The 22,390-nt window shown below is 37.2% G+C and overlaps 2 protein-coding genes across 5 annotated transcripts; one reads left to right on the top strand and one right to left on the bottom strand.

The window, feature by feature from the left end:
* Positions 1–875: 875 nt before the first annotated feature.
* On the bottom strand, positions 876–12,540 carry zfhx2 (zinc finger homeobox 2). 4 transcript variants are annotated; one of them, XM_052595892.1, is made up of 6 exons: positions 12,390–12,486; positions 9,871–9,926; positions 9,584–9,742; positions 9,372–9,432; positions 4,525–8,576; positions 876–3,357 (listed from the first exon to the last, which is right to left on the bottom strand). In XM_052595892.1, exons 3-6 carry the CDS (start codon positions 9,695–9,697, stop codon positions 2,983–2,985), a joined length of 4,602 nt encoding a protein of 1,533 aa, XP_052451852.1. In that variant the 5' UTR covers positions 9,698–9,742; positions 9,871–9,926; positions 12,390–12,486; the 3' UTR covers positions 876–2,982. The 4 variants fall into 4 exon arrangements, with proteins under 4 accessions (XP_052451852.1, XP_052451851.1, XP_052451853.1 ...); XM_052595891.1 differs by lacking the exon at positions 9,871–9,926 and having other exon boundaries at positions 12,390–12,540; XM_052595893.1 differs by lacking the exons at positions 9,871–9,926; positions 12,390–12,486 and adding an exon at positions 11,532–12,189.
* A 752-nt stretch (positions 12,541–13,292) lies between these two features.
* Positions 13,293–15,707, top strand: thtpa (thiamine triphosphatase). The gene is made up of 4 exons (XM_052595889.1): positions 13,293–13,384; positions 13,762–13,837; positions 14,362–14,901; positions 15,074–15,707. The coding sequence occupies exons 2-4, from the start codon at positions 13,768–13,770 to the stop codon at positions 15,172–15,174; spliced, it is 711 nt and encodes a 236-aa protein (XP_052451849.1). The 5' UTR covers positions 13,293–13,384; positions 13,762–13,767; the 3' UTR covers positions 15,175–15,707.
* The last annotated feature ends 6,683 nt before the right edge of the window (positions 15,708–22,390 follow it).

Here is a 22,390-nt window from a genome sequence, read left to right as displayed (position 1 = left end):
AGCTACTGTGATTGGATAAAAGCAGCGTCAATCAATACTCACAGACCACCTTTAGGTTGAGCTACTATGCTATGTTGCCATGTACGCACAATATAATCCACGTGGACTTGTATTTTACAAAAAGTTTTATAGATAATATAATATATTTAACCTTACTTCCAGAATACAGGCCCATATTTAGGTTTCCTAGTACTTTCCCTAAATAGCACAAGTATAACCAGCCACTTAAATCAGTTCAGTTGACACATGTCAGGAATAAGATTGTGATTTTTCTTTTTTTTTTTCTCCTTCCTTCTCAGGTTGTCATATTCATTAAAAAATAAAATAACAAATGAAGTAAATTAAGCATGACCACTTAAATATATCCTCACCTACTGTCAGTTTTTAATTTTTCCATACTGTAGAATTTATGATGTTTCTCCCTTTTCCATTCCCTGTGTGTATGTTTGCACAAAATATATTAATTTTGATTATCAGTAGTTTTATATGGCGTCTTATGCGATATATTTAAATTAATGTACATATTTAAAGTACATTTTCAAAATGCAACGTACTCTTAAGACATTGTTTATTAAAGTCACTTATTTTGGGCCGTTTTATCTGGCAACAAAGCACAGTGAAATTCCTAAATCTTCAACATAACTTGTTAACTATGTTAATATCTATAACAATTAAGCCTACTTTTTCAGCATTTTTCCATTTCGCCTACCACATCAAGCATCATATGAAACTCAAGCAGTGTTAGGCAACATAAGATTTATATGCTTAAAATATTGTGCTTGTTTTATGGACAAGATGTCTTCCAACACACAACTTAAAATATTAATGTATCTACATCAATTCTGGGTAATGCACATAATGAAGAGAAACAGCAATACGTGAACTTCAGTTTATTTGTTTTCTGCATAAGAAAAAAGAACCAACACAAAAAGAAGGTACAAGTGATGGGAAAACAAGCTTAATCAATACTCAAATTTTTCATAACAAGACTGCCACCATTATCGTTTAAATTCATATCAATGACATCTTAAGTCTGAAATGCCATTAAAACTGTTATGAATCAATATAATAATCAAAAGTGATGAAAGTACTGAAAAATAGTAAGTAGTACAGTTATAACAAGTGATAATCAAGTGTCAATGAAAAAGTGAAAAGATAATATAAAAGCATTTCTCCATATTCTACCGATATACTCTGAACAGTGCAACACCGTGTGTTTCCACGTCTTGTAGCACTGCACTAAAACCCAGTCCATGTTCATTTCATATGAGCTACACCTTGAAAAACAACTTGTATTTGCTGGGATATATACTGAAAACAAAACTTTTCTATGAACTTCAAGTGTTTCAAGCAGAGTTTTCTGAAATGCATTTCTCTGTAGCTCATGCTTAAACCCTGGACTAGTTCAAAGTGTCAAGGCATGGGAGCTCCATTTGCGGTTTGCATTCCGAACACTTCCAATCAAGATTGCTTTTTGGTTTCTTTAATGAGACAAAGCAAGAAGAATAACAACTTTGGAATATCATTTTCTTAATATAGTTCATTAAAAAATCTTTTTTATTTTTGCATTTTGTTAAAAGTATTAATAGTATCAATAATATTATACAAAATAAACCAAAAAGGAAAATCGTCTTTAGTATTTCATGTCCTTCAAATCACACCTACTGTTGCCCTGATGAGTAGTTTCCAGGTTCACTAAAGCACCCTGTCTTCTCTCCTGATGGGTTTTAAGAAAAATACTTGAATCTACTCAGTATGAGCACTCGGTTCGCAACAACACAAAACGCTTAATGAAAGAACAAGAAAAAAGGATGACAACTCTCTCCCATAATTCTAAAACGCTTTTGCTCTTACCATAAATAGATGACTTTTGTGTTTAATTTATATCGACAAGCTTGGGTTACTCCCTAAAAATTAAAACCAAATTAAATGGTTTATCGGAGGGTGTAAGGTATATAATTTCAATGTTCCACAAATCCATATAAAATAGTGTAAGTACAGACTTGACTTTGGCTTCGTGCACAGCGGCTAGGTCTGATCCATATTTTTTTGTCTGTGTTTAACTATGTGCAATGCAAACCCTTTAAAAATAACATTAAAAGCTGATTAATACTTCATTATAGTTTGACATACAGTAAGATTTCACCATACAACAAAATTATATTTTGCGGAACACGAAAACCTTAAAAAAACAAAAAAAAAAAACGTCAAAGTGCTGTATGATGACCATCTGACATCTTGAAATTTCAACGAGAGCTTTGCTGAGGACTACGGGATTGTCATGATGGTTGTTCAAAAATAGCTATCGTATTGTGAACAATGTCCTCGTTTTAATGCGTCTGGATTCAAAACACTCTCCCAAATTCTCCATAGAAGACGTTTTCTACTTATCATTTCATTACCATCTACCATTAGCGTAGTCTAGTTATTTCTTTCTGTTTCTTTGAATTAACAAGACAATTGGAGATAAATCAGCTTCTATATAGGCTGAAGACCACCCTGGCTCAAGCAAAAGCAGTACCACAAACATAATTGAGAACCCAGAGCACTTTGGTTGAGTTTTTGGGTGCTTCATTACCATAGATTCTCCCAATCAAACAAAGTGTTTTGTGTAAACGCAAGTAGAAATATTACCCAACATATAGGAGTTTAAATCGGGATGGAGTTGTGAAGACGGACCATAATCACATAAGCATTAGCATGTCCATGATTACCATTTCAGTAGATTATTTATAGTAAAATGATGCTGTGGCAATAGGTCAATTAAAAGGAGCCCTGTAAGCAAAGACTCTATATCATAATAATAACAATGTCTCGCTGATATCCAAGGAGAGAGTGTGAAGAGGGCCAGTGTCAACTGGGCCTGCTCCAATTTTAGAGCCTTAAAAGAACATTAGCTTAAAAGACCAGCACCCATCTTCTGTCTATTGAAAGCCAATAAGTTTAGTGGGTCCGTAGACTATACCAGTTTCAATTCATTGTTTAGCTGGAGCTGCTAGCTGGTGATGGGGTAGAAGACTGGCTGGCAACACCAGTAGACCCCGTACCAGATCCATTGCTGACCAATGATGCTTGCTGACCAAAGTTAGTGGTTCTCAGAGTGGCAAGATGTCGAGCTGAGAAGACATGGTCACGTGCTGCAGCCCTGGATTCGAATTCAACCCCACAGGCCTCGCACTTGCCTCTCAGAGTCTCACGGCCTGTTGTCTGGCCGATGGTATATGAAAGAGTTGGATCCATAACTGTCAGTTGTACAGGTTTGGGCAGGATGGGGCGGTTGGCTCGGAGAGCATTATATTGTAGGTAGCTTCCCGAGCTGATGTCTACCTTCTTAGAAGGGTCATTGGGATTAGGAGACTTCGTGAGGATGTAAAAAAAAACAAACATTTTTGTTAGTTTTATTTAAAAATAATATATATATATATATATATATATAAAAAAAACGAATGCCAAGCAATAACAACAAAAATACTGAAAAGTTAAACATTCTATGAAAATCCCTGTTTTAAAGGGGGGAAAAAAAGGTAATTTATTTACCTGAGGACACTCGGTAACCATGTGCTATTTGTACCAAGATGAATAAGAAAATCTATTCTTACGATCTTTTTACTTAAATGGATAGTTTACCCAAAAAGGAGTAATCTGTTTAATTGCTCACCCTCATGTTGTTCCAAACCCCTTAAGACCTTCGGTTATACAAAATTGGTTCATCCTTGGAACACAAATTAAAATATTTCTATAAAACTCTCAATAGACAGCAACTACAGATTTCAATCCCAGAAAGGTAGTAAGGACATAAATAAAATAGTCCATGTGACATCAGTGGTTCAATCACAATGTTATAAAGCTATCTTCATTCAACAATGTCTTCGTCTTCCGTGTTAGTCTTTGATGCACATTCGACACATGCGTGTGGTGCTGCTGACGCAAGGAACGAGCGCACTGATGTAGAAATCGGAAGTGTTGCGTCTTGCTTGCATGCAGAGGAAGAGACACAATGTACATAAAGCAGTCTTTGTAAACATGTTTGAAGATTTTGTGAGAATGACTTGCAATTTCTTGCCCAGCTTTCCTTATCTGAACCAGAATATAGATGATGAACTAAGAGAGTTGTAGGTTCTACGTCATGCTTTCTCTCGGATCTCAGAATCTTAATTTGTGCTCCAAAAATGAATAAAGGTCTTACAGGTTTGGAACGACATGAGGGTGAATAATTAAATGACAGAATTTTTGGGTGAACTATCGATTTAAGCAATTAATGTAAAAAACTAATAATAATAATAATAATAATAATATTTTGTTTTTATGCTTTTTACACCACTATGTTAAAGGGAATAATATAATTTAAATTAAAGGTTACACTTTATTAGTGCCATTTTATCTTATTTAATGCATCTGGCACATATCTTTTGTTGCTATGATGAGAAAACATCTGAAGACCTTGAAGCCCTGTCACACTGTAGCAAAATACAAAAATTTGACGTGAAAATGGCTGCTTTGCAATATTTTATAAAAGGTCCTCACCATTTTCTCCTGCTGAAGCCTCCAGCGTTTCTCCTTGGCACGTGTATTTTGGAACCAGATTTGCACAACCTTTAGTGGAAGCCCAAGCTCTGTGCCCACCGCCTCACACTCCAGTGCATTAGGATGAGCACATGTCTCGTAGCACGACTGCAGGATGGACAGCTGAAGAGAGTTCAGGTGAGTTCGAGGTCGTCTTGGGGTGGAGTTCTGCTGCATGTAACTGGTTTCTTTTTGGCTTAGACCAGAGGATGCTGTAACCTTCACAGCAGATGGTGTGGTAGGGGTGGTGGTGGCCGTGGTCGTGGGCGTAGGTCGCTGGGAGCTCAGGCCTAACTGTTCTCTTGACAGGGTGTTGATCTTGAATGGTCCTTTCTGAGACCAATATTTGAGCCCATTGTGTTTCTGAGATACCAAGGTAGAAGACTTGCTTATTGGCGTAGTGGACAATTTTGGCACCATATGGCTGGTAGTCCCAGACTCGACCACTGCTTGATAATCATCATCCTCATCCTCGGTATGGTCTGACTCAGCTTGTACCTCTTCAACCTTCCTTTTTGGAGCAGATCGAGTTGCAGGAATCCCACTAACAAGCAGAGGGACTGCAACTGGTGTGGCCAGTGTCTTAGGAGCTATTTTAACCATTGTGATGGGAGTTGCATCTGCTTTGGTCTTGTGAACTAATGAAGGACCAGTGGACACAACAGTGAAAGTGGGTGTCTGATTTGGTCTACTTGGACCTTGAGTGGGAGTTTTCAAGGGCTCCTTGACCTCTTTCACCTTATCTGTCTTTGGGGGAACATTTCCAGTTTGGGGTTTTGCAGAGGCCCAGCCAGCAGAGGGACTTGTGTTAGTTTTAGGAGGGGTTGAGAATATGGGCTTCGAGAGTGGCCAGGTGAACTTAATGAGTGGTTTCCCAACAGCTGCCAAAGTGCCATCACTGATAAAACGGACCTCTCCCTTTCGCTCCCTGGCCCTCATATTCTGGAACCAGATCTGAACCACTTTCTTTGGAAGGTTCACCCACTCAGATATTTGCTCAAATTCATGCTTTCCAGGGTTTGGATCTTTGAAATAACACCCATAGAGAATATCAAGCTGGTCAGCATGGATGATGGTCCTGGACCGTCTCATGTCCCTGAACCGTCTGACTTTTGGCCTCTTTTGTTCCTGCTCTTTTTCTCGTTCCTTCTCTTTTTCCCTTTCAATGAGTGATGTGTTAACTTTTTCTGCTGCCCTCATGTACACAGTGCTAGTCTTAGCCAAATTATTGCGATTAGTTAGAGTACTGTTATTGGGAGATGGGATAGCAATGGCAGAATCTGGCTTCACCTGAACAACAATAAGGCTTCCATCTGTAGGAACCCCAACAGTTGCTGGTCTCAGTCCCAGACCATCAAGCAAATGAGTTTTCTGTATAGAGGGCTTGTTAGCTGCGGAGACAAATGATGATGTTGATGATACTGTCGAGCTGTGATTTTTCCCCATGCTTAGATCCAAAGCAGACTCACAATCATTACCATTAGATAAAAAGGAGTGTGTAAGAGAGGTGCCTGTGGGTGCATTAAGGGGGTCTGAAAGTGCAGCTGGACTTCGAGTAATTGCTTGAGTGTTTGAAAAGGCCATTTTACCCCTATCACCTTCAGAAACACCAACCCCAATAACTGATGAAGGAAGTGAGAGTACATATGGACTGTATAACTGGGTGGAAAGAGGAGTCAAAGACAGGGAAAGGGGCAGTGACTGCAAGATGCCAGCTGGAACACCCTGATGATCAAGTGCAACTGAAAGAGGAGTAGGGGGGTCTGCTTGTGCCTCCAGCTGAAGATCAAGATCTACATCTTGCTTCTCCCGCTTGATCTCCACCTCTTCCTTATCAATCTCACTCTTTCTCTTTTTCCTCTTCATACTTTGTTCATCATCATATTCATCCTCTGCATCCGATAGGAAGACTGTGGTAGAGCGAAGAACCTTTCCACCACCACTTGACCTTTCAGCTGTTGGCTCTACCTGTGAAGACTGTTTGACTGGGCTACCGGACTCTTCCCTCATAGAGCTGCTTTGACTTTCTTCATCAGTAACAATAACAGATGTGTAGAACTCTTCATTTTCAGAGTCAGATGTCAACAGCAGTTCTCTTGGGCTTCCCTTACCAATCCTGTGTCTTTCCGCACTACTGGACAAGTCAATGGCATGACTACCTGTCGCTGATGGACTATGTCCATCTTCACCCTCATCTATCATTAAATTACCTTCTTCTTCATCCATACTTCTGTCTCTTTCATCATGGAAGCTGTCTAATCTCTCCCTATCTTTGGATTGCCAGGCATCTAAGAACCACTTGCGTACCTCTTCTCCACTTAGCCCTACCTCCCTGCCAAGGGCTTCGCAGTCCTCCCGCTGAGGACTAGATATCTCAGCATCATCTCGTGACTCTAAAAAGGCCCACAGAACCTGAGACTGGAACTCAGTGAGCACAGGCCTTCCTGAAGACAAGAGCAGTTGATCTTTTGCACTTCTATGGCCTGAAGATTTTAAGGCAAAATTAGTGTTACGAAAGTTACAATTAGCAGCAGCAGAGCTGTTAACAGTGTGTGTATGGCTGAGACCTTGGTTTGGATCCAAAGCACATGAAAACGGACTATCACCCTGAAGGACCAGGGCTGGTGTGGATTTAGTTACTTTGGAGTTTGCATCTTTCTCTTCACACACTGTTTCACCCGTCCCCTCAACTTCCATTTCACTTTCTTCTTTCTCTTTTTTATCACATGTTGTGCTGTTGCCCACTATTTTCTCACTTTGCTCCTGTGTATTCTCAGCCTTAATACACATCTCTTTTTTTACACCAATTTTCCAGTCCTCTTCTGATTTTAGTGACATTTGATGATCAGATGGCTCGACTTTTATCTCATTGCATACTCTCATGTCGGCACCTTTGTCCGGCATCTTGTTGGTCTCCTCTAAACTCACTTGAGTGTTGGTTGGGAGGCCAAATGCAGCCCACTGACTTTGTAAGCCACTGAGTCTTTGGGCCAAGAGAGCCTGTTGCGCAGCACTGAGACCAAGGACTGGCACTGCTTGCTGCAAAAGCTGGTTTGGAGACTCTGGATTCTGGCCCTGGATTTGGGTTTGGAGTCCATTCAACACCAGGGGCATGAGCATCTGAGGCTGGGGTATAAGCTGCGGGGCAGCTGCGCCTGGTGTTGCAGACGTTCCAGTTGTGAAGAGAGAAGGAAGAATGGAGTGTGGGAGAGAATTAGGGTTGGAAGTCAGGAGAGTGAGAATAGCAGACATGGCTTGTGCAGAGGCCACCGGAGAAGAAAGTAATGAGGGAGCTAGCTGAGGCTGCACCTGCTCTCCGTCTTTGGTCATTACTGCTGATGCAGTCAGGTTTGCTTGGGTGACACAATTGCTGGTGGAGGTGTTAACTAACTGTGTGGTGCTTCCAACAGTAGTCGGAGCCAAGTTTGTAACCATGGATCCAGTTCCTGTATTTGCACTGGAACTGGGAGTAGCATTCCCAGCACTCCTGCTGCGACTCTGGTGCAACACAGATTTTAAATGACTTTCCAGGGTGATGGCATGATTGTAGGAGACACGACAGACGGCACACTGGTATGGTTTGTTGGAGATGTAAGGTCGAGCCAGGAAAGGGGTTGATTCACTGTCTTTCAATGTCCCGGTTCTCATCCTTTGAATATGGGTGGTTGAATTATAATGAACGCTCAAAGCTGTTCTAGTGGGAAATGACTCCAAACATGCATTACACTTGAATGGACGGTTGTCACCTTCAGAGGCTACACTGTTTTTACAGATAGATCTGCCATTGCTGACAGAAGCCTCTGATGTTTTTATAGCTTGCTCTGCATCGTCCTGATCTAACTCCAGCCCCACTGCATCACTTTCTGCATTTCTCCCTCCCTCCATCTCTTCATCCAGCTCTTTTTCCTGAGAAGAACCACCCTTGTCACCTGCGTCTGTAGATTCGGTCTCATTTTGGGAAGCCATTGAGGGGGATTTTGTGTATTCTAAATGTTTCAGCTGAGATGCGTCATCTGATGAATTAAATACAAATGAAATATTAGTGAGTCTCTAAAAAAAAAAGTCCAAAATAAGTAGTATAACAGTAAACAATTGGCTAATATTATGAAGAATATGCAAGCCAGGTCTTGCACAATTTCAAATATTATCTAACTAATTGTTTTATCTTTTTTTGATAAAAAAATAAAGGGTTTAATGTATTAAGCAACAATGCTTAATACATTAAGTAACGTTTAACCAAAGCGGAAGTTTTCCATAAATATATTTTAAAGTAATATTAATTGTAATGTATATGAATCCATAAATCAAAAATATTTTTTTTTATGATTTTGCAACATTGTATCATAGGTAAATAAATGTATATAAAATTACACACGTTACTATAGATCATGCTTAAAACAAAACACTCAGTTTATGCAGTATTTAAAAGGAGTCCCTGGTCCATTCCGGAGTCTAGAAGCTTTTGAAACCCCTGATATCCAACATCAGAATTTCAAGCTTTAAAAGCAGAATATTTAATTAAATATGTATTTTCTTAGTTTCAATCATCACGTCCAGGAGTCAGCACAAAAACGGAATACTTGTGGGGGCCCACACTTATTAGGCTACAACCTACAGGTGTTTCATTGCCATGGAAACTATTGAAGCTAGGTGGTCACCAACACAGCCAATTGTGCATCCAGTGGTGCATAACCTATGCTGGGTATCAGTAACACTGGAACCCTGGATCTCAGTGCTGGGATAGTGTTGAAACACTGTTGCACAAACACAAACACTTGAGAATAACTTCATAGATTATCAAAAGTCACCTGCATCATTTTGGGCTTTGGATTCCTCTTCTTCAGCGATGGAACGGTGCTTAGGAGCAGCCTTATGAAAAGAGGAAAACCAATTACTTACTTGAAAAACAAAACACTTCTATACACTTTATATTACTTTTGTTTATATACAAAACCTGCACCATCAAAAAATACATAATAATGTTAAACACTATATATGTGCTCTTTGTAAATATACTCACAATATCCAGTAACTTATCAAGGCAAGCAGGGAGGACACTGTGTTTGCCTGTAAGGTGAAGAGAGAGATTCTCACGGTCTGGTTGACTTTCCTGACATAGAGGGCATAACCACATTGACCCCCTGTTATTGGCACCTCTCAGAGTTTCTCCTGGCTCCTCCTGAAACCAAAAAGTCACATTATTATATGTAATAGTATTTAATCATATCTAAAAAGGGCAAATATTTCTTTACTCATTCATTTTCAGAATTATTTGATTATATTTTACAGTATTTTTGTTTAAAGTACCCTCACGCTGCATACTGTGTATTTGAATTGGTCCTTTTTTTTAACACGTCAGTGATCTGAAAGAAATCCGATATAAACAAATACATATAATAAATGCAGAACTTTCTAAAGCTAAAGTCTTAATGAGCTAGTTCAACTTAAAATTTAATTATGCCATCATTTACTCATCCTCATGTCATTCCTAACTTGTATGACTATAGTTGCAGAACATCAGTGCCTAAACAACATCGGACCACACTAAGACTTTATTTTATTTTTTATCATTTTTGTTTTAGAGACGAAACAGTCATACAAGTTTGGAATGACGATAATTTTTGGGTGAATTAGCCCTTTCTTAATCAACATGAAAAGTATTACAGTAAATACAAACTGGACATACTTTATAGACAGCATCTAATGCAATACAATTCTTTCTGACAGTTCATGTCTAAAATACAATCAGCACTAAATAGTTCTTCAGATCAAATGAGCTAAATCAAATTTATACTAAAAAAAATAAAAAATAAAATACACCAGTCGTGTCAATTAGATGAATTTGCTTTGATGTAAGCTAACACTAACAAATCAAAACAAAAACACTATACATTATAATGTTAGGACATATCACCATATATCAAACCACCCCTTTCGTCTATTTAGAGCACCTTTACAATAATTCTAACATTTTGATTTCTTTATAAAGGCCATACAATCTGTGCCATGCACTTTATAACAATACTTCAAATTGATTTCACAGATGTGGTTATGTTCTTTTTGCTAGACACAACATAAATCTGTACAACCAATACCTTGCGGCTTGTTTATAATTCATGCATTTGAAAATACATCACATCATATGAGGCATCCCATATTAATCAGATCTGATAACACCCAGAATTATGCATACATTCATCACTTCTGCAATAACTAGGCTAGAGGAGGCCTAAATGTTGACCTTGACTGGTCTTATAATATGCTGATGTGAGTGAAATCATTGTGTGGATCTGTCAACATGTTGCCCCCTTGCGAATAAGGTGACATAGCTGTAAATAACTGAAAATGGGTCCAAATCCCCTGGGATGATAATGGCAGTAATGTCTCTTTAAAACAATAACCCAAATAAATAAATAACACATACACCCAGAACAGAGACATAAACATCTTAATTTACATCTAAACGACTTAATTTGACGTATACATGCAAAATAATTTAAATGATACTGTTTCTGGCTTCGTTTTTACATGCCACTGTCAAGGAACGAACAGACATCAAATGCCAACAGTGCTACAATGCCACGCCAATTAGCTTCCCTGCTAGACTGAAAACATGCACTGAATCCTCAACACAAGTACTATTAACTTCTCCTAAAAGTCAAAGACAGACGAACCCACACGCCGCGGGACACCGCCGTTCGACAGCGAGCTCATATGGCCGCCATAACTCTTGATGATTTCGTTAATTAACCCACAGTCTAATTAGCAAGACCCGTGTGCGTTGAATCAATTGGAAACGGAGTGCTTTAGCCTGCCTGGCTAACACACACATACATACACACACACTCACTCTGGTGTAATCATGACAAATACCCCATTAAAGTGGATCGCACTGCAGTCTGCTGCCCTAATTACCCCATTTTCTAACTTTAATCGCTGCAAAGCGACTGATTTTAGTGATTTCTTACTTGAAGGGTGATGTTAAAACAAAAGAATCCGTTTTCTCATAAACATTCGTGGCACTTCACATGGCTAACGCAGCTAACAACACACTCAACAAATTGGTCAACTAATTACGTATCGCACATCAAGCCGCAAATCGCCCACAAACTTCCCAAAGACGCAGAATTAGAGCTGCGAGAATAAATTAAGAGCTAAAACAATCGCGACGCTCGACATGCTACAGTACAAGTCTGTTTTAACGCACTAATTGAATTGTGTAAATAGGCTTTCGGCTCTCAGATGTAAAACCTCGGGCTTGATTAGTTCCTCGCCCCCCTGATTGTGGCCTGTTGGTCGGGCACTGAGACATCCCCCGCCCGCCGTCCGCTCCACAGCGGATACCGCGGCCTACTTCGACTAAGCTATTTAATTAATGAATTTGGGTTGCTTCATACAGAGGTGTTAAAAACAACCCGTTCGCCGTCACCCTTCAGCGTTTATCTAGCCCAGTCCCTTGCTGTTGGCGGTTTAAGTTCGCCGTTTAGTATATAATGTTGTTATTGAGCATTATAAGTGCGTTTTAATAATTGCAGAACGCAGTAATTAACGACGGATGAAGCGCATTGCTGCTCGAAAAGAGCGACGTGCAACACAACGAGAAGCGAAAGAGGGTGGCGGGGCCAAAACGAGATACCGAGGCAGAAAAGTTGGGATTTTAACACTCGAAATGTAACTAAATATTCGCAGTGAAATGGCATGCATCTAATTATTAGTCGTGCTGGGGACGCGATGGGATCCGCATCGCCCCCTTGATCGCAACTTCTTGATCAATTCGGCGTCAACATCGTTTAATTAACACTAAAGCAATTAGCTAAGTCTTTTACCTGCATGGTGGGACTCCAGCACACGCTTCCTCTCGCTCTTTAAAACTGAAAAGTTTTCTCTCTCTCTCTCTCTCTCTCTCTCTCCCTCACTCACTCACTCCCTCCGTCAATCTCTCTCTCTCTCTGTCTCTCTCTCTCTCTCCTAGTAAACACACGACAGCTCCCCCAGAAGCTGACTGCTCACTCTCTCCAAGAATGTTCATCTTCCCTCAAACGGTTTATTAAATGATTCAAGACATCTAAAAAGCATGTTGGAGCAATGTTGTTATACTGACATTAATTCAGTTAATACATTATACTACTTTATACTATATAATATAATAATACTATATGATATAATATATATAATAATACTTTATTTTAGTCTTTTAGCTGAAGAGGCAAAGTATTTAAAAAACCACATGACAAAACAAATTTTTTTACATTTAGGTGATTGTTTAGGTTAAGTAATTAAGGTTTTTCTCTTGATTTTTTTTATATATATATATATATATATATATATATATATATATATATATATATATATATATATATATATATATATATATATATATATATATAATTCATTTGTAAGTTTCTTCTTCTTCTTCTTCTTCTTCTTCTTATTATATATCCATTTCTAGTGCTGTTCCACTTTCTTTTCAGCTTGTTTTTATTTGTAACAACTGGATAGTTGCGCAGTCTCATTGTCCTAATGTGAATATAGTATATATTTGAATGGTATATATATGGCAATTTGGCAATGCTGCTGAACATGTTATTAGTTTTTATTAAATTTTGCTGTCTAAATATTTAATAAAAAAACACATTGGATAAAGTAGCAATATGTGTTATGCAATAACATATATGTAAAATATCTAATCTTTATAGAAATACAATATTTGTCCGGAAGTAATCATTCTGCAGATATTAGGCTGTTCGCAAATATGCCTGAACGGAAAAGCTTCACAGGACCCCTAATCCGCGTCTGTCCTCATTACAATACTGCTTGATCAGTAAGTTTACTTGTTTAGTTTTTTTTGTTTCTGTTTGATAGTTTGTTTTCATTGACTGTCTCAACCGGATTTTATTGTAGTTACAGTATAATTACCACTGTGTGAGCTAACAATTAATGAACCTGTTACCAGGTTCCGGGTCATATTTACTGTTGCCTGTGTCTCGAAACATAATGATCTGGAACTTACCTAGACAACATTTTTTCCCGAAAGCGGAACACTACTTATTAAGCAACTTTCTTGGTTTTGAATACAGCTGATCTGATTTAATTTGCTACTACAACATTACAGACCGTCCATTACTGCAGTCTTTAATTAATATCATGAATATGCCAATATTCAGCTGTCTTTCTCGTTTTGATTTGTATGTCTCATAGAACAAAATGACTGTAGAAGTTGAGAGAAAATTCGTTTGTGATGCAGAAATTATGGGGAAACTACAAGATATCGGAGGTGAGTTCACAACTTCTCTTTATCCAAATGAATAATTTAACGTTATATCATATTCAAACACACACACACACACACACACACACACTTTTTTTATATAGTTACCTAATAGGGAAATTGCATAGACATAATTGTTTTTATACTGTACAAACTGTATATTCTGTATACTACACCAACCCACCCCTTACAGAAAACTTTATGTATTTTTACAATTAAAAAAAAAATCTGTTTACTTTATTTTTAAACCCATTTTACAAACGAGGACGTCCCCAAAGGGAGGTTTTTTGAGATTTTGTCTGGTTTAGCTCACTTTTGGGTACAAATTAGTACCCAAAATAATGTTAACATGCACGCACACACACACACACACACACACACACACACACACACACACACACACACACACACACACACACACACACACACTTTATACTTAGTTTTATTCAGAATCCTAAAGTAACAAGCAACAGTATCAACTTCCCTTTCATTTTATGTCTTTTTTTTTATATTTTCATATCTCTGTACAGCTAAATGCATTGGTCAGCGGCAGTTCAGAGACCAGTACTTTGACTCCCCAGATTTCATCCTCACGCTAAAAGATTTCTGGCTGAGATGCCGAGAGGGATTGTGGGAGTTGAAATGCCCTGCAGTTTCAGGAACTACAGCTGGCAATGACACCGATGCCCTTTGCACACGATACAGAGAGATAACCAGTCTCCCTCTGATTCAATCAGAAGTCAGCAGGATAATCAGGGAATGCGCCGCTGAAGGGAGGGAATCAGATTCCTCACAAAGGGAACAAATTGACAAAGTCGCAGAAAATGAGGACACCGAGATCTGTTCAGCAGATGACACAAAGTGGCTGGATGACCTCAATCTGGTCTGTTTTGCCGAGTTCAAGACCGAGCGACGCTCTTACACGCTAGAGAGGGAGGCCAGTGTGGTGCGGGTGGATCTGGACCAGGCTGATTTCGGATATTGTGTGGGAGAGATTGAGGTTCTGGTGCCTGAAGGAGTTGACATGAATGCAGCTCTGCAGAGGATCGCAGGCATTGCTGAAGAACTGGGTAAGCTCACGTTTGTGAACACGCATATCATATATAGACCAGTGTTACTTTGGTATGATTGAGATTCTATTACAGTTTTTATTAATTTTTAGTTAATAATATGACTAATTAATGCTAATAAATACTAATCACTTAATAATATATACTGTATTAATCTTGTTTGTCTCCACAGGTTTAAGCTCTGAGAAGAAAGTTAATGGGAAAATGCATGTTTACCTTCAAAGATATCGGCCTGAACACTATGCAGAGCTTCTTAGTGCTCGCATCTTATAAGGAATCATTAGTGTAACATATCATTTGTAGTTTTGAAATTCTGTTTCATTTATGATTCATCCTTAATGCTCATATTTTAATGAGAAAATAAGCACTGGTGACATAATTTATAGTGTCTTATTGTGATTAACAAATATATTACTTGTGTTTTATGCGAGGTACAGAAGTCAATCAATTACACAGTAGTCAATAAAAAAAATGTATGGTATATAGGTAGTTATATATCATGGCAATTTGGGTTAGTTAAACAGCTATCTGATTAAAAATATGAATATGTTACAAGTTTCTGTGATTTTTTTTTTTTTTTTTTTTTTTAAATATAAACAAGAGTTCATTTTTTTCTGTTTCTGTTATAGAAATTTGAGGTTTTGATTTATATGATTTCTCTCTTTCTAACAAAATGACATGTGTCATGGACATTAGGGAACAGCAAGCTCTTCAATTAAGTGTGCAATATTTTAATGAGTTGTATGTAAGTTTGATGTGTTAGATTGTCTGACCAATAAAATCACGTCCTATATGAAAATATTAAATATCACAGATACTTTTATTTTGAAAGTCTGCTTTGACCTAAATAGATTACCGTATGATTGTAAAAGTCATCGTGTGCCCAGCAGAGGGCGCTGCTATCTTTGTTTTTGCCAGCAGTTGGCGCAACGTTCACGGAAAATTCAGGAAAGTTCAGAAGAAAATAATTGATCTGAAAAAAAACCTTTGAAATAATGACTTTGGATCTTTGTATTCTTCAAATAATCCTGAAAATAAATGTCCTCACCTGCTTCACATATTGAAAATCATGATGATGATGACAATAATGATAATATAAATGCTTCTTGAACCGCAAATCAGTATATCTGAATGATTTCTAAAGTATTATGTGACACTGAAGACCGGAGTAAAGAAGCTGAACATCCAGCTTTCATCACAGGAATAAATTAACTTTTAAAATATATTCAAATAGAAAGCAGTTTCAACCAGTCAAAGTAAAACGTGACAGGGAAGGTCATGAAGGTTACAAGCTCACGTGCAAGGCTGAAATAAAAGAGAGCTGGAATGGAAGAGGGATGCACAAGCTATTTATTTAAGTCTGAGACTTCAGCTTTTATGAGGAAATATTAGGAGAGGTGAAATATAATGCTGTGTACTCACTTTAAAGTGCGAGTCGCCTTTCTCTAGGCTTCTTCTCCCCAAGACAAGGTTATTTTACATTGATATCCCTGAGGAAATGACTCTAGATATTTGCTTTTGGTCGACCAACTCTCTTCTTTGTTTTTGTGTTTTTATAGTAATGAAAGGAAGCTATTGTTCAAGGTTGGACAAGATACAATTAAAGTGCCATTATTTCAGATGGGAACCAGAGGGAGACAGAGGTGTATTTTTCACATCAAAACCATTGGAGGCCTTGTAATGTTTGCTAATAAATGCTTTAGTTTATCTTCTTACCATCCCACATGAATTCATTCACATTCAAGTTTTCACAGTCTCACAGACCCCCCTTTCTCTCTTTCTCTCTTTCCAAACAATCGGTGACCTTCCTGTCATCTATTACACTTACACAGGTGATCAAATGAAGCCACATGGCGCTGTTGCTTTGGAAGTTCTCACATTTGACTCCTCTCACAGCAGCTGCTTCACACTATTTTGGTTCGGCTTTGGCAGAGCCTGTGACTACAGCCCCTTTACACCCACACACACACAGAGAGAGAGAGAGATTTAGTTTACATCATCTCCAATGAGAAAAAAAAAACTAATCTAAAACACATCTTCATTGTGTATCTTTAAGAGAGCATTATTTAACCCTAACCCTAACCCTTTTTCCACAGGTGGGATTCAGTTTACGGCAATTCTCATTCATTCCTGTGGTATCCGTAAATGGTGGTTAGGTGTCGGACAACTGAAATTCAATGACGTCAAGGCTGTAATATGATTGGTTATTAAGGCACACGTGATGTTACACTTTCGTTCACAGCAAACATGATAACTATACAGATAATGGTAAAGATATAGTTTAAAAATCTCAATATTATTTCTCAATATTAAAGAACAGCAGAGTCCACACCACAGCTATAACAATAAAGGCACAGATAAATTATATCATTGGATTCAAAGACTGTGTTTACGAACAAATTAATAAACAAATTATTTACCTTATTCTGAATAAGACAATATTTTGATTAAAGTGTTTACATGAGTTTCTTTATAAATATTCCTTTCATATTCCCATGTTACATGCTATAGTACATAGAACGATTAATGGCACACATTACGTCACCACCCAACGCTTTCCGATGTCCCCTCCAGAATTTCATGTATAAATGTAAAGTTTGTCTTCATTATGATGCCATATAGCTACAATTTTGGGTGTTTCATTTTTAATTTACTGAAAGCTTCAAGTGCAGTTAATTATTTGTAATGCTATAAATGCAAAAAGACAACGGCATTGTTGAAGCCGTGCTGTTTTTTTTTTTTTTGGCATCAAATGGTTGGCTTGTGTATCCATACACAGAAAGCATCAGAAATTCCTACACAGCGATAATAGTGTGATTAAGTTGTGTACTGTACATGCCAGAATTTTTTTTCAGCTGATGAATGAGAAAAACTTTGCCAGCCAATCAGAGTCAATCCTGCTGTAAAAAGCTCGAGAATTCAAAGGGGTCATCGGATGCCAAATGCACTTTTACAAGCTGTTTGAATTAAAATTTGTGTTGGCAATGTGTTTACACAACCACCCTATAATGCTAAAGATCCACCCAGGTATTTTTATTTTTTTCTCGTTAAATCATTTCCCCTTTCTCAAATGGTGGAATGTAACGATGTAAAAATACTTTGTTACAGTACTTAAGTATTTTGTAGGAGAATCTGTACTTTACTTTAATTTTTCAAAAAGATGCTTTTATATTTTAGCCATCTTTTACTTTTACTCAACTACATTTCCTAATTAAAATGTATACTTTTACTCCGATACATTTCCCCTAAGTATATTCGTTACTTACTACAAAATAGTCAGAAGAACACAAGACTAGAGGAAACAGGTTTAACGAATCAGTGGTCTGGCGTCTGCAAGTTAAGACTCCTCAAAAAACATCTTTGCTTAGCTACTAACAAGTGACTGCCACGCACAACCGTGGATGATTTTATTTCCCACTCAAGCCAAATCAGGGGTACGCAATATACCGCCTCGTCTGCGATAATATGGTAAGTGTTGTTGTAATGATTTGCAATCTGACGTTATCTAGTAGGCTATATCACCAAATCACACACAGAGTGCACGCACATTGATTTATTGGTTTATTAAAACTCAGTATTCCAGGCATTCTAAATTGCAGATGACAAAAATGCTTCTGTATGCTTTTTATATAATTTTATGTAGGCCTAGTTAACTTAATCTAACTTAAACACACAAAGACTACTGTTTTTCTGCAGATGCATGAACACATTAAATAATCATTTTATACAAGTTCAGTAGAGCAATAAATGACTTTCATTTTAGACATAATATTGCTTGTCTTTGTTCAATTTTGTCAACAAAAGTAGTCCCAAACAAATATCACAACACTGTTTTGCATCTCTGAGCAATGGATGGTGTTCACTTATCGAATGAATCAGCTTTTTGAAAGAATTGGTTGAATGAATGATTAATAAATGAAAATGCGCATCCGGTGACCCCTTTAAAGCAGCAGAGGAGCGTGCGCTTATACAGACCATATTGTCTGCTGGTGTGGACGCTAATATCCATATCTTTTTGTAGTCATCTTTAAGTTATAGTTCTTGGTGTGAACAGGGCTTTGCATACAAGCTCTGAACTTGTTGTAGGCAATGCATTTGTTGCTGCCATAAAGCAATCTGCCCTTTCCGCAGAATTATGTCGCCAAACTTACAAACTCCTAAAACAGACATGGGAAAGAAATATATTATTAGTCAGTGTGCTGTCAGAATGAATTTGAACTGATATGGCAAGATAAAAAAATTAAATAAAAAAAATAGTTTCTTTAAAGGTCCCGTTTTACGCGCTTTTTTGACGTTTTGATTGTGTTTACAATGTGCAATATAACATGTGTTCATGTTTCGCGTGTAAAAAAAACAGTATTTTTCACACAATTCACCTATCTATATACCGTTGTTTTCACTGTCACAAAAACGGGCTGATGACTTCCTTGTTCTATGAAGCCTCTCCTTCAGAAATACGTAACGAGTTCTGATTGGGCCAGCGGTACCTGTGTTGTGATTGGACAGCAGCTGAGAGCAGGCTGCCCTCTTGGTAACTTGATTGGGCTAGAACGCACGTACAGGAGCATTTTTACTGACAAGATGTGCATGAAAACCGCATTTGTTTTTTTTGCACAGCCCTAACATCTAGTTAACAAAGCTAAACAGCGTTGCCCTTTGTGTAATAAGTTACAGAAACTGTTAAACGCACCAACTTAAATAATAAAATACACTTACCGGTTTTGGTCCATAAACAACGCCTTCTCCAGACAAAGAGGGAACTGCTCCATCTTTCAAGAATAATCTTTGTGCGAATCCGGCATTAAACTGATTGAGATTCAGGAAGTTGTCCTCAGCAAGCTGTCCTCAGCAAAATGAGCTGCACATAGTTTTACATGTGGATTATAATTTTCGGGAACCGAGGTAAACATAAATTGTAACCATTAATCTCCAAGTGCAGCATCCCTGGGAAGCCCAAACAAAGATGATTGGACTCCAAGATAAAAAAAACAGCGTTTCAGCGACATGGCGACAAACACAAACAGCTCTTCCTTCTTCTCCGTCGAAGCACAACAAGGCCACGCCCCCTGTTTGTGAATTAATGTGGGCGGTGGTTAGTCAAAAAAACTGTTTTAGTGACGTCATTACGGCAGGAACTAGAGGGCTGTAGTCCAAATGGGTCGTTTTTTGTAGGCGAATTCTGTTAAATCAAATATCTTGCTTGGCATTGTACTTTGAGCTTTAGAATTTACAGATATTATTTATACTCTAACAACAACATTACACACTAACTAAAGTTTAAAACATGGGATCACGAAGAAGGAGACCTTTAAGTATGTTTTTGAATTATTAAGGGTTAAAGTGCGTATGTCAGTGCAAGATGACATGTTGTGGAATAGTTTTATTAAATAAGTGTGACAGAAATAGTTCATGCATTTGATAATATGATACAAGGTCAATTAATCATATGAGAAAATGTTTACATGCAGCTGTTGTGGCTTACCCAAGATAAATAAATAAATTGATGAATCAAATTGGAAATAAAGCAGTTGAATACTTCGATGCATTGCAATGGGTCATGTTCAGAGGTATATATATATATATATATATATATATATATATATACCTCATAAGGATCCATTTAAGAAAAAAAAAACTAGATTTATACATCCTTTCCATTGATATGTGGTTTGATAAGACAATATTTGGCTGAGATACAAAAAAATAAATACTGAGAAAACCGCATATAAAGTTGTCCAAATGAAGTCCTTAGCAATGCATATTACTAATCCAAAATTATGTTTTTATATATTTATGGACCGTTTATTTCAGGACTGTATATGCATGCAGCTGTTTTAACATATATGTATATATTAATCTGTTTAGGACTTAATAAATTAAGGACAGTGGGTTTCAGATATAAGAGAGAATTGTGGGTTTTCTCTTTAAAAATAAAAGCAAAATCATATCTAATTTATCATCACACTCCTCTGAGGCTATAAAGCCACATCCGAGCTGCTGTAACAGTTCTGTCACTTCTCATTTCACATGTGTGCATATCTAAAGGAACCAGTGACCCAGGGACTTGAGCTCTCGTCTCTTATCCTTAGGTATCAACAGGAAACCAAAGGTTAAGCCATAATTCATTTGTCACAAACTGAAGATTCACCCATGCATCCCTTAACTATTAATGTCATATGTAACCGTTTTATTAAGTTTGTTTTGATGACAAATATTGTAAATGTACTGTAAATTCAGGGGCCCAAAATATAGGCAATACAATATAAAACCACTGCGAGCAATTCCCTGTTTTAATTAACAGTGGCTTATGGCAAATTCCTAAAATGTATTAGACCAAACCACATCCAGGCATTACAAAATAAACACAGAAATGCTAGTGTCGGAGATCCATACATTGCAATTTCTTCGGTGTAATCAAATTTGTAATCTAAGCTGAATGTGGAATGCTGTTTATTATATGAAACATCTAGATAATACGTATTTCAATTATGACAGCTGTTTATGACAGGAAAGCAGAGACCAGGTTTGTTTAGACTACCAGTATGTGAGTCATTTGCCAAGTACGCTAAACTCAGACGTTGGTTGTATTAGAGTGCTTACAACTAAGGGAACAAGGGTGATTCACTACATATACTACATTTTAATGTCTACTAAGTGGACACCAGTTATTCCGATGGTGCTTAGCTAAACACAGAATTATAATTTTGCTTATGTTAACGTCTTAGCGACATCAACAGCGATATCCCTTCAGTGCTTACTAGTCTTAATCCAATTTCAGTAACACTTTACATTCACTTTTTAGAAGCTGGTAGAGCTTTGGCCTCTAAAGACGTTTAAGATTACACATGTGAAACTGATTCTTTAGTGTGGAGCACAGTGTTCACGCTATGCATATCTACATTTAGTCATGCAAACGTGAACCGCTGAAAGTATTTTAAACGGTCAGAGGGTACAGAGCAACATGCTCTGTATTATAACTATACTGTACTTCTGCCTAAAACAAAACAAAACAATCCAACAAAAGTGATCAAATGTGTATTAAAATAGTGCTATGCGATACCATATTGGTTATCGGTCAATTTTTAATTGAACCGATTATCGGGTGTTATTGGATATTTGATTGTTCCTCAATTTCTCTATTTTTACATTTAATGTTTATATTAAAGAAAGAAAAAAAAAATAAAGACAATAGTTTTTATTTTAGATCTATCAAAATAAATATATGTTTTTCATACTGGATATTATATTGTATATATAGTATATAAATATATATAAATATATATATATATATATATATATATATATATATATATATATATATATATATATATAGTGATACCTAAATTCACTTTTATCATTTAAAATGATTACACTATTTTATTTTAATGTAATTTTTTTGACAGGATTGCATAGAATTTAAATATCATCCATGTATCATGTATCTAATCTAATAGGTTTTTCATACAAAACATTAACATAATTGTAAGTA

Source organism: Carassius gibelio, chromosome B24 (assembly GCF_023724105.1).
Source record: "Carassius gibelio isolate Cgi1373 ecotype wild population from Czech Republic chromosome B24, carGib1.2-hapl.c, whole genome shotgun sequence".
Lineage (NCBI taxonomy): Eukaryota > Metazoa > Chordata > Actinopteri > Cypriniformes > Cyprinidae > Carassius > Carassius gibelio.
This window is presented reverse-complemented; position numbering and strand designations above follow the sequence as displayed.